Source organism: Primulina eburnea, chromosome 14 (assembly GCF_022965805.1).
Source record: "Primulina eburnea isolate SZY01 chromosome 14, ASM2296580v1, whole genome shotgun sequence".
NCBI classification, from domain to species: domain Eukaryota; kingdom Viridiplantae; phylum Streptophyta; class Magnoliopsida; order Lamiales; family Gesneriaceae; genus Primulina; species Primulina eburnea.
In genome coordinates, this window is record NC_133114.1 from 31,741,155 (window position 1) to 31,753,515 (window position 12,361).

General features: G+C 33.5%; 1 protein-coding gene across 1 annotated transcript; it reads right to left on the reverse strand.

Moving 5' to 3' along the window:
* Window positions 1–548: 548 nt before the first annotated feature.
* On the reverse strand, window positions 549–5,334 carry LOC140812212 (phosphoribosylglycinamide formyltransferase, chloroplastic-like). The gene is given in 7 exon segments (XM_073170436.1): window positions 549–1,503; window positions 1,696–3,256; window positions 3,482–3,608; window positions 3,850–3,911; window positions 3,913–4,027; window positions 4,537–4,648; window positions 4,840–5,334. Coding segments are annotated over 6 exon segments (906 nt in total). The 5' UTR covers window positions 5,225–5,334; the 3' UTR covers window positions 549–1,503; window positions 1,696–3,151.
* Between the last annotated feature and the right edge of the window lie 7,027 nt (window positions 5,335–12,361).

Here is a 12,361-nt window from a genome sequence, read left to right on the forward strand (position 1 = left end):
ACCCAGGTTACACCTCACAAGTAGCAAATATTTATTTATTTATTATTATGACTACTTTGAAATCAGTGAATTCTATTTTTCAAGTCCCTCTCAAACTAAAGGCATGCATTTATTTAATGTACGTTTGTGGAAAGTCTGAAGCTAATCCTTCTAATAACTTTAGAATTAATTAAATGCCAGAAATTGTTGGCATATAGTTTGTACATATCTGTTAGTACATAATTATATTAAAATTATTTTTACAGAACCTTTTACCAATATTGTTTTTTTGACAATATAGGTACTACAGTGATGGTATAGATGTGCTATTTTTCGTCGATTCATAAAATGCGAAGTAATCATGCAAGGAAACATCTAAAATGCTTATATAGAAGAGGACCTGTAGTTTCAAATGTGACCCCCCACCGTGTGTTTTTTTCAGGAACAAGATTCCTCCTGTGTCTCAGTGTGGGGTTCAAAGGTCTCCTTCTCTATTCCCGATTCAAACTATTTGATCCATTGTGGGGGTTCAAAAGTCTCCTTCCAGCCACATGTTCAGTGAACATCAATTCAATAAAATTTAAGTTATTTCACCGAAGGAAGCAAAAAGTTCTGCAAACTCCAGGCAGAAGTCGTTTTACAGTTGACGTGTTTTAAGCTAATACAAAGAGATAAACTACTTGTTTGAAGCAAAAGACATTATTCGTGGCTGGTTAAAATAAAAGCCTACAGAACAAAGTAGAAAAGGAACAACCCATAATACACAAAAGATAGCACATTCGAAAGGGTTGTGGCTGCAGAGGGTGGTGGAGGTGGAACCGCGGACGGGGGCAGAACTGGAACCGGCTCCGGTGGTGTTGGCACCAAAGGTGGTACAGGTGCTGGATAAAAGGGGGGCAAAGGCTCCGGTTTTGTCGGTGGTGCAGGCTCGTATGGAGGTGGACTTGCTGACGGGGGCTCGACTGGAACCGGCTTCGGTGGTGTTGGCACCAATGGTGGTACAGGTGCTGGATGAACCGGGGGCAAAGGCTCCGGTTGTGTGGGTGGGGCAGGCTCGTATGGAGGTGGACTTGCGGACGGGGGCTCGACTGGAACCGGCTCCGGTGGTGTTGGCACCAATGGTGGTACAGGTGCTGGATGAACGGGGGGCAAAGGCTCCGGTTGTGTGGGTGGGGCAGGCTCGTATGGAGGTGGGCTTGCGGACGGGGGCTCAACTGGAACCGGGCCCGGAAGGTGTTGGCACCAATGGTGGTACAGGTGCTGGATGAATAGGGGGCAAAGGCACCGGTTCTGTTGGTGGTGCAGACTCGTCTGAAGAAGGCTGAACCGGGATGGGTAACTTCATCCCGTTTTTGCAGTTTACGACGTTTCCACTTGTGAAGTATCTGGTACCTTCCTTCTCCAGTGTAACGTCATTTAGTCCATCAGTATACATTCTGATGGGGTTTGTGATATCGCAGGATACGAATTCATCCAGGCTTTGAAGCTCTGCAATGGTATCTTCCTCTGCCGGGTACCTAAACCCTGTTATCATCACCTCAGTCTCAGCTTGAATCTAGATTTCCCATAACTCATGGAAGTGAAAAAGTAAAGTGGTGAGCTCTGATTTAAGCATAACAATATTCCCAAGGAAACCAAATAGTGAACACACCCATTCATCTATAATGGAAACATAAACATTTAAGAAAACAAAGCCGAAAGAGGTGAGATGCTTACATATTTTGTCACCGACCCTGAAAACCCGATCCGCCAACCAGGAGCTGACGTTCAAATCGGAGCTCCAACCATCGTCCCCGCCGACGACATGGTGCCTCTGGGATAAAACCTCCGTCCCACAGAAAGCAACAACCAGAAGAAACATGGCAGCAAACACAACTCGAGCCATTTCCAGTAGCAAGATGCCTCCGATTCCTTTATCTAATCAAACTTGGAAAAAGTATGATCTAGTACAGGGATTATTTTGTTTTTACCACCCCAAAGACTCAAACTTGACGAACTGGGCAGTTTCCTATAAATAAGGAAAAAATATGAACGGGAGTTGGTGGGCACGTCAGTTAAGTTGGCACGGGGTGTTTACAATCTTGCACCAACCCTACTATTTCGCCTATCTATAGGTTTAATTTTACAGCTATCATCTATCTTTTAACATCCTTCTGTCTGTTCTGTTATGTTTCTGGATGATGCTATTGGGTTCATTTTGTGTCCGTTTAGGTACTCGTGTCTAGTGGTCCACCTCAGTTTGTGGGGAAATGCGATTCGAATTAGATAATGGTGGGCAAGCTAGAACATCGACACGTATTTTAAGAGCGTGATTCATGTTATTAAACTGTACCTTTTGACTTCAAGAAACCTCGGTCTTTATTGGATGTCCTTTGATTCGAATCTGATTCCTTTCCACTTTTACGCCGATTATTTATTTCAAGGCTTTTTATACGTGGGATGGGGTGAAATTCATCTCTTATAATAATAAGACGGAAAAATATGAATCTTTGTTTCTTCAGATAATGAGTTGCTTGTCATAAAATATAAAAATATATAAGATATTAGTCTCTCCACTGTATAATTGAGACTCACAACTTTCGTGATATTTTTATATCCAAAGTCGATTTGAAAAGTAAATGATGATGGTGCCCAACCTAATGAGTGAAAATTGAAAGTCTACATGAATCAAAAGCATTTGGAGAAAATATGAACGCTTAGATCTCTATCGTACAAAAATCCTCAGCATCAGGGCATCAGGGACGAATTAAAATCTTTTTTTTAAAAAAATGGCTAAGGTAGGCGGTAGCACCTTAGAACATCGAAAATCAAAAAAGAAATCATATACGTACATCCGTTGGATCCACCATGTTACTTGAGGTGAAAAGACTTTGTGGGCATGCCTGGCTCGCCAAATGGACTCCCCATCCGTGAAGAAAATCCTGAGCATTAGAGATGAGTTGGTGGCTTCTATAGGATCTTTTGATGGACATTTATCTCTACTCTTTTCAAGATTTTAAGCATTGTACTTGTATTTAATCATTTTGATCTGTAAAAATTATTTTTTCGATAAAAAATGATACATAAAAAAGTCCACTGCCCTAAAGTGTACCAAAGAGTACCAATGGCGCTACAACACGCTATCAAGATTGTTGACGAAGTTCATTAAGCATAATCAAGACGCTAGGTATAATCATGAGGGATTTTCTTTGCTTTTGATGAGAGGGACACCATCTTCGCGCCAGACGATCCGATCCTCACATAATGCTGAGACTACCTCAACATATAATCTGTGCTCCTGTCACAAAATAATTGTGTGTGTAAGTATAATTTATAAAACCACGGAAACGTAAAAATTGATCCAACCAGAAAGATTTTTTACAGGCATTAAGAAAGGCATAGCATCTATGTTTCTTGTCCTTCGGACAGTTTAGTATCGTATTCAAACAGTTTGATACGACAACAAATAAAATTGAATGTATGAGAAAGTATGAGGTCTAGTAGTTCATTATTAATTAGAAACCTCATGGAGAACTCTTGCAGCTAATTCTTCAAATGTGTCATACGCAAGCACAGGAACTACCCTTTGGGCAAGGATACGACCCGTATCATATTGTTCATCTACAAAATGGATTGTCGGACCAGAATACCTATATAAAAAAAGATAAGATGATAAAGGAGGTCAACGTGCTGGTTTTAGAACTTCTGCAGCAGGGAGTTGATAAACACTATTGGTTAGATATAAGGCATGGTGGAAATCAAAATGATGATCATAAGAAAATTGAAAAACTGCAAACCAAGCACAATCAAATCTTTTATTGGCCTGATATAGATTAATATTCCCCAAGTATTCAGCAGCAACAATACTCGAAAGGACACCAAGCTTCATACCTCGCCCCGGAAGCAATTACTGCTTTATGCACCTTCATACCATAATATCCTTTGCCACCAAACTGCTGGAAGAAGTGATGGATGAATATTCAATATTGATTTTGGAAAAGCTCGGATCAGCTCAGTGGGAATAAGTTTGAGATAACCAGCCAAAAGAATGAAGTCTACCTTGTAGGATCTGTTCAGAGGTAATATGAAACTAAACTCAATAAGATAAATCAGCAGAAAAGGGAATGGGAATGTTTGATGATATTTTGCTAGAAAAGGGGGCGAAAATTGGTTTCTGCTTTCCCTCAAGATGGTAACAATACATAACAGTAAGCCAAAAAATATAAAGACTTCAGAAATCACATGGAGGAAACATAGTGAAAGAACTCAAATACAACATTCAAAAAAAGACTAAAGCCAAATCGGATGGATAAATCAACTTAAGCCACAATGCCAACAAATTATGTGGCTACATATTAATTTATTTATCTTGAAGATAAGTCCATTCTCGAAAACCCTTGAGGTGGCAACTTATCATATAGGAGGCAGAACTTATAGTTTTAGAAAATTTTAATAATCAAGTTCGAAGATTATTCACTGGAATGGGCCATTATTCTCCTTATATGCGGCCCTCATCTGCATCAAACCACAGGTACTAGTGCCACAAAAATTTGTGCTCTCAGAAAATAAAAATCTGACCTCAGAGCAATTACAAGGTTTTCTGCAGACAAACCCTCTTGAGCATCTTTCCGTTCAGGAAAAATAAAAACAGGGATACCTTTCTCACGGGCAAACTCCGCCCCTCCACATTCTGTATCAAATGTGACCACAGAAATACAGAGGTTAGGTTTAATAATCATGAAAACAATCATGCCATGAAAGTAATCGACCTCAAAATGTGGACTAATCGTGATAAAGTTGAGATCTTTGGCCGATTAAGAATCAACTACAATGCATGCCGCATCAGCGCGAACAATTGCTGAAATTTTACATGAAAAGTACCTGGTTTATCGGTGACCAGAACAGCGATATCACCGTGAACAGACCCACTAAGACCTGCCTCATGGATAGACCTGAAATTGGAGCCTCCGCCAGATACAAAAACCGCCAAATTTTTCTTTTTAATTTCTGAGACGGGATTATCTTCTCCTACATCGATGCTCCCTTTACTCTCAAGTCTCACTACGTTATTTATGAACTGCAAATTTCTCTTCGAGAGTGCCTGAGACTGAAAAGAACGATGAACTTTGAAAGAAATCCAGCTTGGATAACAGATTTTGGATAAAAAGGGAGTCGAAATTGATGCAACTGAATGGGTTTTAGAGGATCGAATAAATGGAATAGCTGAACGGAGAGGGTTCCGGAATTGAGCTGTCTGGGTTTCCATAAAACTGAAATAACTGAAAACTGAAATAGAAAAAACAAAAATTAGGTTAGGGATTTTGCTCTTCTGCTCGCCATGCCTATGGGTTTAACAATTTCACTGCCTATTCAAAACGGATGGATCATAACAGATAATAAAGCTTATAAAAATTAATAATAATCCGCTCAAATAAAAATAATAAGAATAATAAAATAATGGTTAGTTTCAATAAACAAATTAATCTAAGGTTTTTTATTCCGTGTAAACAATTTTATCACTTATATACATATATAATAACATTATTTGAATCAATTATCTAGGAGTAAATTTTATAAATTAATATTAAGAAGTTAAAAATAAAAAAAAAATTATTTTATTTTTAAGTGCCAAATAAATAAAATAATTTGTAATTAATACAACCTTTTTTATATCAGAATTAAAAATAAGCTAACGAAAGATTGTGCTTTAATTAATTTATTTATTTTGGGAAATTTAAAAGTATTTTTTATGATGGAATTAAAAAATGAAACCAACCCATCTTCTTCTAGTTGCAAGCTCCGACGTCTCTCAGTCTCAGCCAACCAACCAAGCCCAGGACAATACATCCAATCCCATGCCAATCTAACAACTTGGAAGAATGGCTAAGGTGAGCCAAATATCCCAATGCTCGGGGTCAAGGGAGTAGCATATCAAAGGCAGAGCCTGCTGAAATTTATGTGAATGATCTTGACAGCTCTTCAAATTCTATTATTCATAAAGATAAAGAAACCATGGAAAGGGGATTCTCCTCGGTTATTTTGTTCATTTCGTGCAAAATGTCTAAATAAAATGTATTTAACAATGCTTAGAACAAAAGATAGAGGTGAAGACAAAATTAGGATGGTTTCATAGGATTCTGATTCAGATCATGGTTTTATAGGATTTCCACTAAATAGTTCGACTATGTGGAACTCTAAGAGCATCGCCACAATTTTTTTTTATATATTTTTTTAGTTTTTAATTTGATTAATTTAATATAAGTGTTTAATATTTAACTAATTAATATTTTTTTTGAAATTTTAATTATAACATTTTTAATATTTTGATTAGAAATTAATTAAGTGTAAAAATAAAAAAAAATAGATTAAATTAATAATGCGTTAAAATGGTACAAAGTACGAACAAAAAACAACAAAAATTACGAAACAATAAACAAACTACGACAACTAACAAACCATAAAATTACGAAACATAAAAAAAATTACGTCAAAAAAATTTTTTTAGTAATGCGATAAACCAGACCCCGATTTTATTAAAATATGGTTTGTATTAAATAATTGTACGTAAATCAAATAATTATTTTGTTAATATGAAATAATTAATTCAAATTTTAATATTTAAATATATAAATTATAATATTTAATTATCATTATATTATCAAATTATAAATAATTAATATAAAACAGAGATATTAATATCGAAAAAAATAGAATATTTGTTGAAATATTCTATTGTAGTGTAAAATGTAGTGCAATGTGGTTGGAGATGATTTTAGTGTAACACCAATGTAGTGCAGAATGTAGTGCAGTGGATTGGAGATGGCCTAATGTTATAGCTATCAGGACTTGCTTTATCTAAAACTTGACAAAAATTTGTGTGAGACGGTCTCACGGATCGTATTTTGTGAAATAGATCTCTTATTTGGGTAATCTATGAAAAATATTACTTTTTATTGTGAATATTGGTAGGATTGACCCGTCTCACAAGAGACGTACTCCTGAAACTTCTGTATGACTTGAACCGAAATACAACAGAGATTGGTATTTTGGTACCTATATGTGAGTTGAAGAATGAGTCTCACAAAAACATAATAAAATATTAGTGTGCAGATCTAATTGAACTTACAGGAGTAATAACTGTGCTGTAACGCGACCATATTAGCCCAGTTACTGTAACAGCTGCACAAGATTAATCAATAGATCGAATAAACCAGTTCCACCATAGCCTAAATAGAAGTAACTAAAAACCGTCTATGGAAAGAGACAGTAGATTATCCATTATTGTTTACTAATAAACATAACTATCATGTTACGGATGATGGGTTTTAATAGTTGAAAACATCACGAATGCAAAACTCATATTATCGAGATGCATTATTTCATGATTTTGTTTGGAAAATGGGTGATTATAAACATAATCTAGTTTGTTATTTAATATTGAAATTATTGTCATAGATTAAAAATCACAAAATCGATTACAAAATTCAAAATTTCTACGACATTAGTAAATTTTGTTTTGATTTCAAACTATTATAAAAATAAGTAAATTTAAATGTTTTAGAAAGTATTTGGACTTGAATCCGCAAAAAAACAAAAAGTAAATGAAGACTAAAAGAGATAATTAGTTGGTGTATATAAGGAGATACATTTTGAAGGTGAGAGGGAAAGAGATTGAGAGGGTATAGATATGAGGTGAGAAAAAAGAGAAAAATACGTGAGTTACAAAATTTAAAAATCTTTTGGTTGGACCAAAAATATTTTTTGTCAGATTATAGTTCTTTAGGATTTAATGTTTATATGTGGATGAATTTCATGGAGCTATTAAAATTTCATTGATATTTTGAATAACTCTAGAATTTTGTAAAGTTTATAGAATTGGAGTCGAATAAAATTTAATTTTAAAACTCTACATAAATCTAATTTGAATATCACTATACTTCTATAGAATATGTAAAAAGCTTGATTGAATACCTCCAAACTTTTAAAATCTACAAAAATAATTAAAAGACATCCAATATCCTACATTGAATACACAAGATATTTAGATTAAATTTGGATTGATGAATTCAAATGTATTTTTTTTATGAAAAAAAAAAGATCAAAAGAATGAATTCACCCATGCATGTTTATATAGTGTTCACTGTAAATTATGATATATTTCAAATGAACCCATTAATTGTGTCATTTGAAATCTATACTATTTTATGTAACTAATGTTTAAATAAATAAGTTAGGAATATAATATTTGTTCTATTGTTTCATTGTTTGTAATAAACTCAAATCAAAATCCATGGATTTCAAACACATTTCTCAAGTACACCCTCATGTGGCATTGCGTGTGGAAATCTAAAGCGTATCGTCCATTTGAAAAGTGTGGTTATGTATCGGATATCTAATTAGATTTGTTTCATGAAGCTAGAATGTAGTTGCACAAATTGATGTAAAGATGAGATGAACGAAACAAACTGAAAGCGAGTTATTTTTTGCTAACGAACATAATTACTAGCGAGTAGATTTATTACGGAAGATGGACTTTAATATTTGAAAACATCATGAATGCAAAACTCAGATTATCGAGATGCTTTATTTCATGATTGTGTTTGGAAAATGGGTGATTAATAACACAATCTAGTTTATTAGGACTTAAGTTAATCGTTGGGCCATCAACCATGTCCATCTCCACCTCTGCAGCGATTCGACGGTAGGCAGCCTCTATTATACTCGGTTGGCACCGAATTGTTCTCATGTGGATCTATGGGATTCCCTCGTTGTAAGACATCATAGGAGATCATTCTCGCATCTCCTGCTTGAAGCATGAAACAACATACTAGGAGGACCCCAATGAGGATTCCAGTAGCTTTTGGTGAGTCCATTGAGTGTTTCAGCAACAATGGAGGTTGTTTTTTTTTGAATACTTTTTAGCTATGGAGCCTAAGGTTATAAAGAGTCTATAGTATCGCAAGATAGTAAGTATTTAATGTAAAATTCTCCAATAGGTGACAACATGACTCTGATGGTAGATTACATTAATCTAATGATGGCAATTTTAATTTTGAGACATATGGTTTATTGAGTTTCATATAATCTCACATATTTGAAAAAATATATATTTTATTTATTTTTGTAGACCTTTTGCAAGACTTTTATACATATTCGTAAACTTTTTCCATATATTTACTAGGATTTGTACCTTTATTTATATCTTATTATTTTCAGTATATTTATTTGAAGTTTTGAACTAATAACTAATTGAAATAAATAACATTTTAGTTTGTGTTAGAATCGTGAGATTGATTATAGGGGGTGAATGAGCAATCAACAAAAAAAAAAAAATCAAATAATTATATTGGGTTAAAAACACCATAATTTTATTATGTCAGTTAGGCTCAACAAGCCAGCAAAATATGAATTCGCTAAAAGAGACTCGCTGAACTTAAATTGAATAATCATGTGTTTAGGGTTGTAGTTGGTTAAGCCAGTCAACTGATAAAAAGCTACACAAACAGTTGTTTATGGTTGTTTGGAGATCAGATACTCCTACGTCACTCATTCTTTCATTTTTTTAAGTATATCATGATTAGAAGATTTTGATAGTTACAAACACTTTACAAAAATCCGTTTTAGTAGGGATTATCTTTTGTCTACTGAAATTCCTTACTTAAACTCAAATCAACTTCAAAATCTGATCAGGATGATTTTTTTTCTATCAGTTTACGAGTAATTATCAAGGAAAATGAACTAGTACAATCGATCCTCACATTGATGAATTAAGACTTAAGTTTCTAGAGTCTGAAATGTTCAAAGTATGAAATTAATAAATAAATATAATAAAATTTAATTTTTTTAAACAAAATAAAAACAAATTATTTTATCAATTATATAAAAAATATCTATAAATTATAGAGTAAAATCTTGATTTTATTTTTCTTATCATGTTTGTTGCCCGACTATTCAAATATTTAAGAATTAAGTCGCGTTATAATTTTTTTGATCGTCTTTCATTGTTATTTAATATGGAAATCATTATCATAGCTTAAAAATCGCAAAATCGGTTATAAAATTCAAAATTTCTACGACATTAGTAATTTTTGTTTTGATTTCAAACTATTATAAAATATGTAAATTTAAATATTTTAGAAAGTATTTGTACTTGAATCCGCCAAAAAACAAAAATAAATGAAGATTAAAAGAGATAATTAGTTCGTGTATATAAAGAGATACATTTTGAAGGTGAGAGGGAATGAAATGGAGAGAAGAGAGATGTGAGGTGAGAGAGAGAAAAATAAGTGAGTTACAAATTTAAAAAATATTTTGGTTGGACCAAAGATATTTTTTGTCAGATTATAGTTATTTAAGATTTAATTTTTATATGTTAATGAATTTCATAGAGTTATTAAAATTTTATTGATATTTTGAATAGCTCTAGACTTTTGTAGATTTTTTAAAAATCAAGTTCGAATTAAATTTGATTTTAAAACTCTACATAAATCTCCTTTGAATATCGATAGACTTCTATAATGTATATAAAAATTTAGATTGAATACTTCTAAACTTTTAAAATCTACAAAAATAATTAAAAGTCATCAAATATCCTACATTGAATACCCAATACATTTAGATTGTATTTGGATCGATGAATTCAAATGTATTTTTTTTTTGGGTTTAGAGAAAAAATATCAAAAGAATGAAATTCACTCATGCATGTTAATATAATGTTCAATATTAATTATGATAGATTTCAAATGAATCCATTTTTTTTGTCATTTGAAATCTATATTATTTTATGTAACTAACATTTAAATAAATAAGTTATGAATCTAATATTTATTCTATTATTTCATTAATGTTTGTAATAAAACTAAAATCAAAATCTATGGATTTCAAACACATCCCTCAAGTATACCCTCGCGTGAGGAAATCTAATGTGTATCGTCCATTTGAAAAGTGTGACTATGTATCGGATATCTAATGAGATTTGTTTCATGAAGCTAGATTACATTTGCACAAATTGATGGAAAATGAGTGATTAATAACATAATCTAGCTTATTAGGACTAAGTTTATCGTTGACCCATCAGCCATGTCCACCTCCACCTCTGCAGCGATTCGACGGTAGGCAGCCTCTATTATACTCAGTTGGCACTGGATTGTTCCCATGTGCATCGATGGGATTCCTTTGTTGTAAGGCATCAAAGGAGATCATTCTCGCATCTCCTGCTTGAAGCATGAAACAACATACTAGGAGGACCCCAATGAGGATTCCAGTAGCTTTTGGTGAGTCCATTGAGTGTTTCAGCAACAATGGAGGTTTTTTTGTGAATAATTTCTGGCAATGGAGCCTAATGTTATAAAGAGTCTATAGTATCGCAAGATAGTAAGTATTTAATGTAAAAATTCTCCAATAGGTGACAACATGACTCTGATGGTAACTCACATTAATCTAATTATTGCGATATTAATTTTTAGACATATGGCTTGAGTTACACATAGTCTCACATATTTGAAAACAAAATTTCAATGATTCTTGTAGACCTTTTGCAAAACTTTTATAAGCATTCGTAAACTTTTCCATATATTTATGAGGTTTCTTCTTGTTGGTTTTAGAACCAAACTCGATTTTAGAACCAAATTGATATAAGATGAGATGAATAAAACAAACCAAAAACATGCCTTTAATATTCGTGAGTAGATTTATACGTGGCCTTTAATAGCTGAAGAAACCATGAACGCAAAACTCGGATCATGGAGATGCTTTATTCCATACTGCTATTTGGAAAATGGGTGATGAATAACATAATCTAGCTTCTTTTGAGTAAGCTTATCGTCGAGTCATCAGTCATGTACACGTCTGTACTGGTTAGACGGTAGACATCCTCTGTTATACTACCAGATTGTTCCCTTGTGGATCCATGGGTTGCCTCGTTGCAAGCATGAAGCAACATATTAGGAGGACCCCTATTACAAGAAACATTCATCCAGGTTTGTACATGTGAAATCACCCTAACTGGAAATTATCGTGATTGCTAATTAGTCGTTGGACGGGTTGATGCCTCATAAGTTTGCATAAATTACTTACACAAAATTGTATGCTAGCTATTGCATGAAATAGACAATCTAGGAGAAAAAAGTTTACTGATTTAACCTATAGATGGTATTGTTTTTGGTTTTCAGTTAGAAAAGTTTGCAAATTCTTGTTTAATTAGCTTGTTAAGGTATACGTGTGATGTCCCAAATTGTATAAAGTATTATCACATGAAGACAATTAGAAGTTGAAATCGAAATAGTAATCTTCTGAGAATAAATTATTGTGTGAGTCTCATGTGATACAGTCTCACGGTTCTTATTTTGTGAGACGGGTCAACCCTACCCATATTCACAATAAAAAGTAATACTCTTAGCATAAA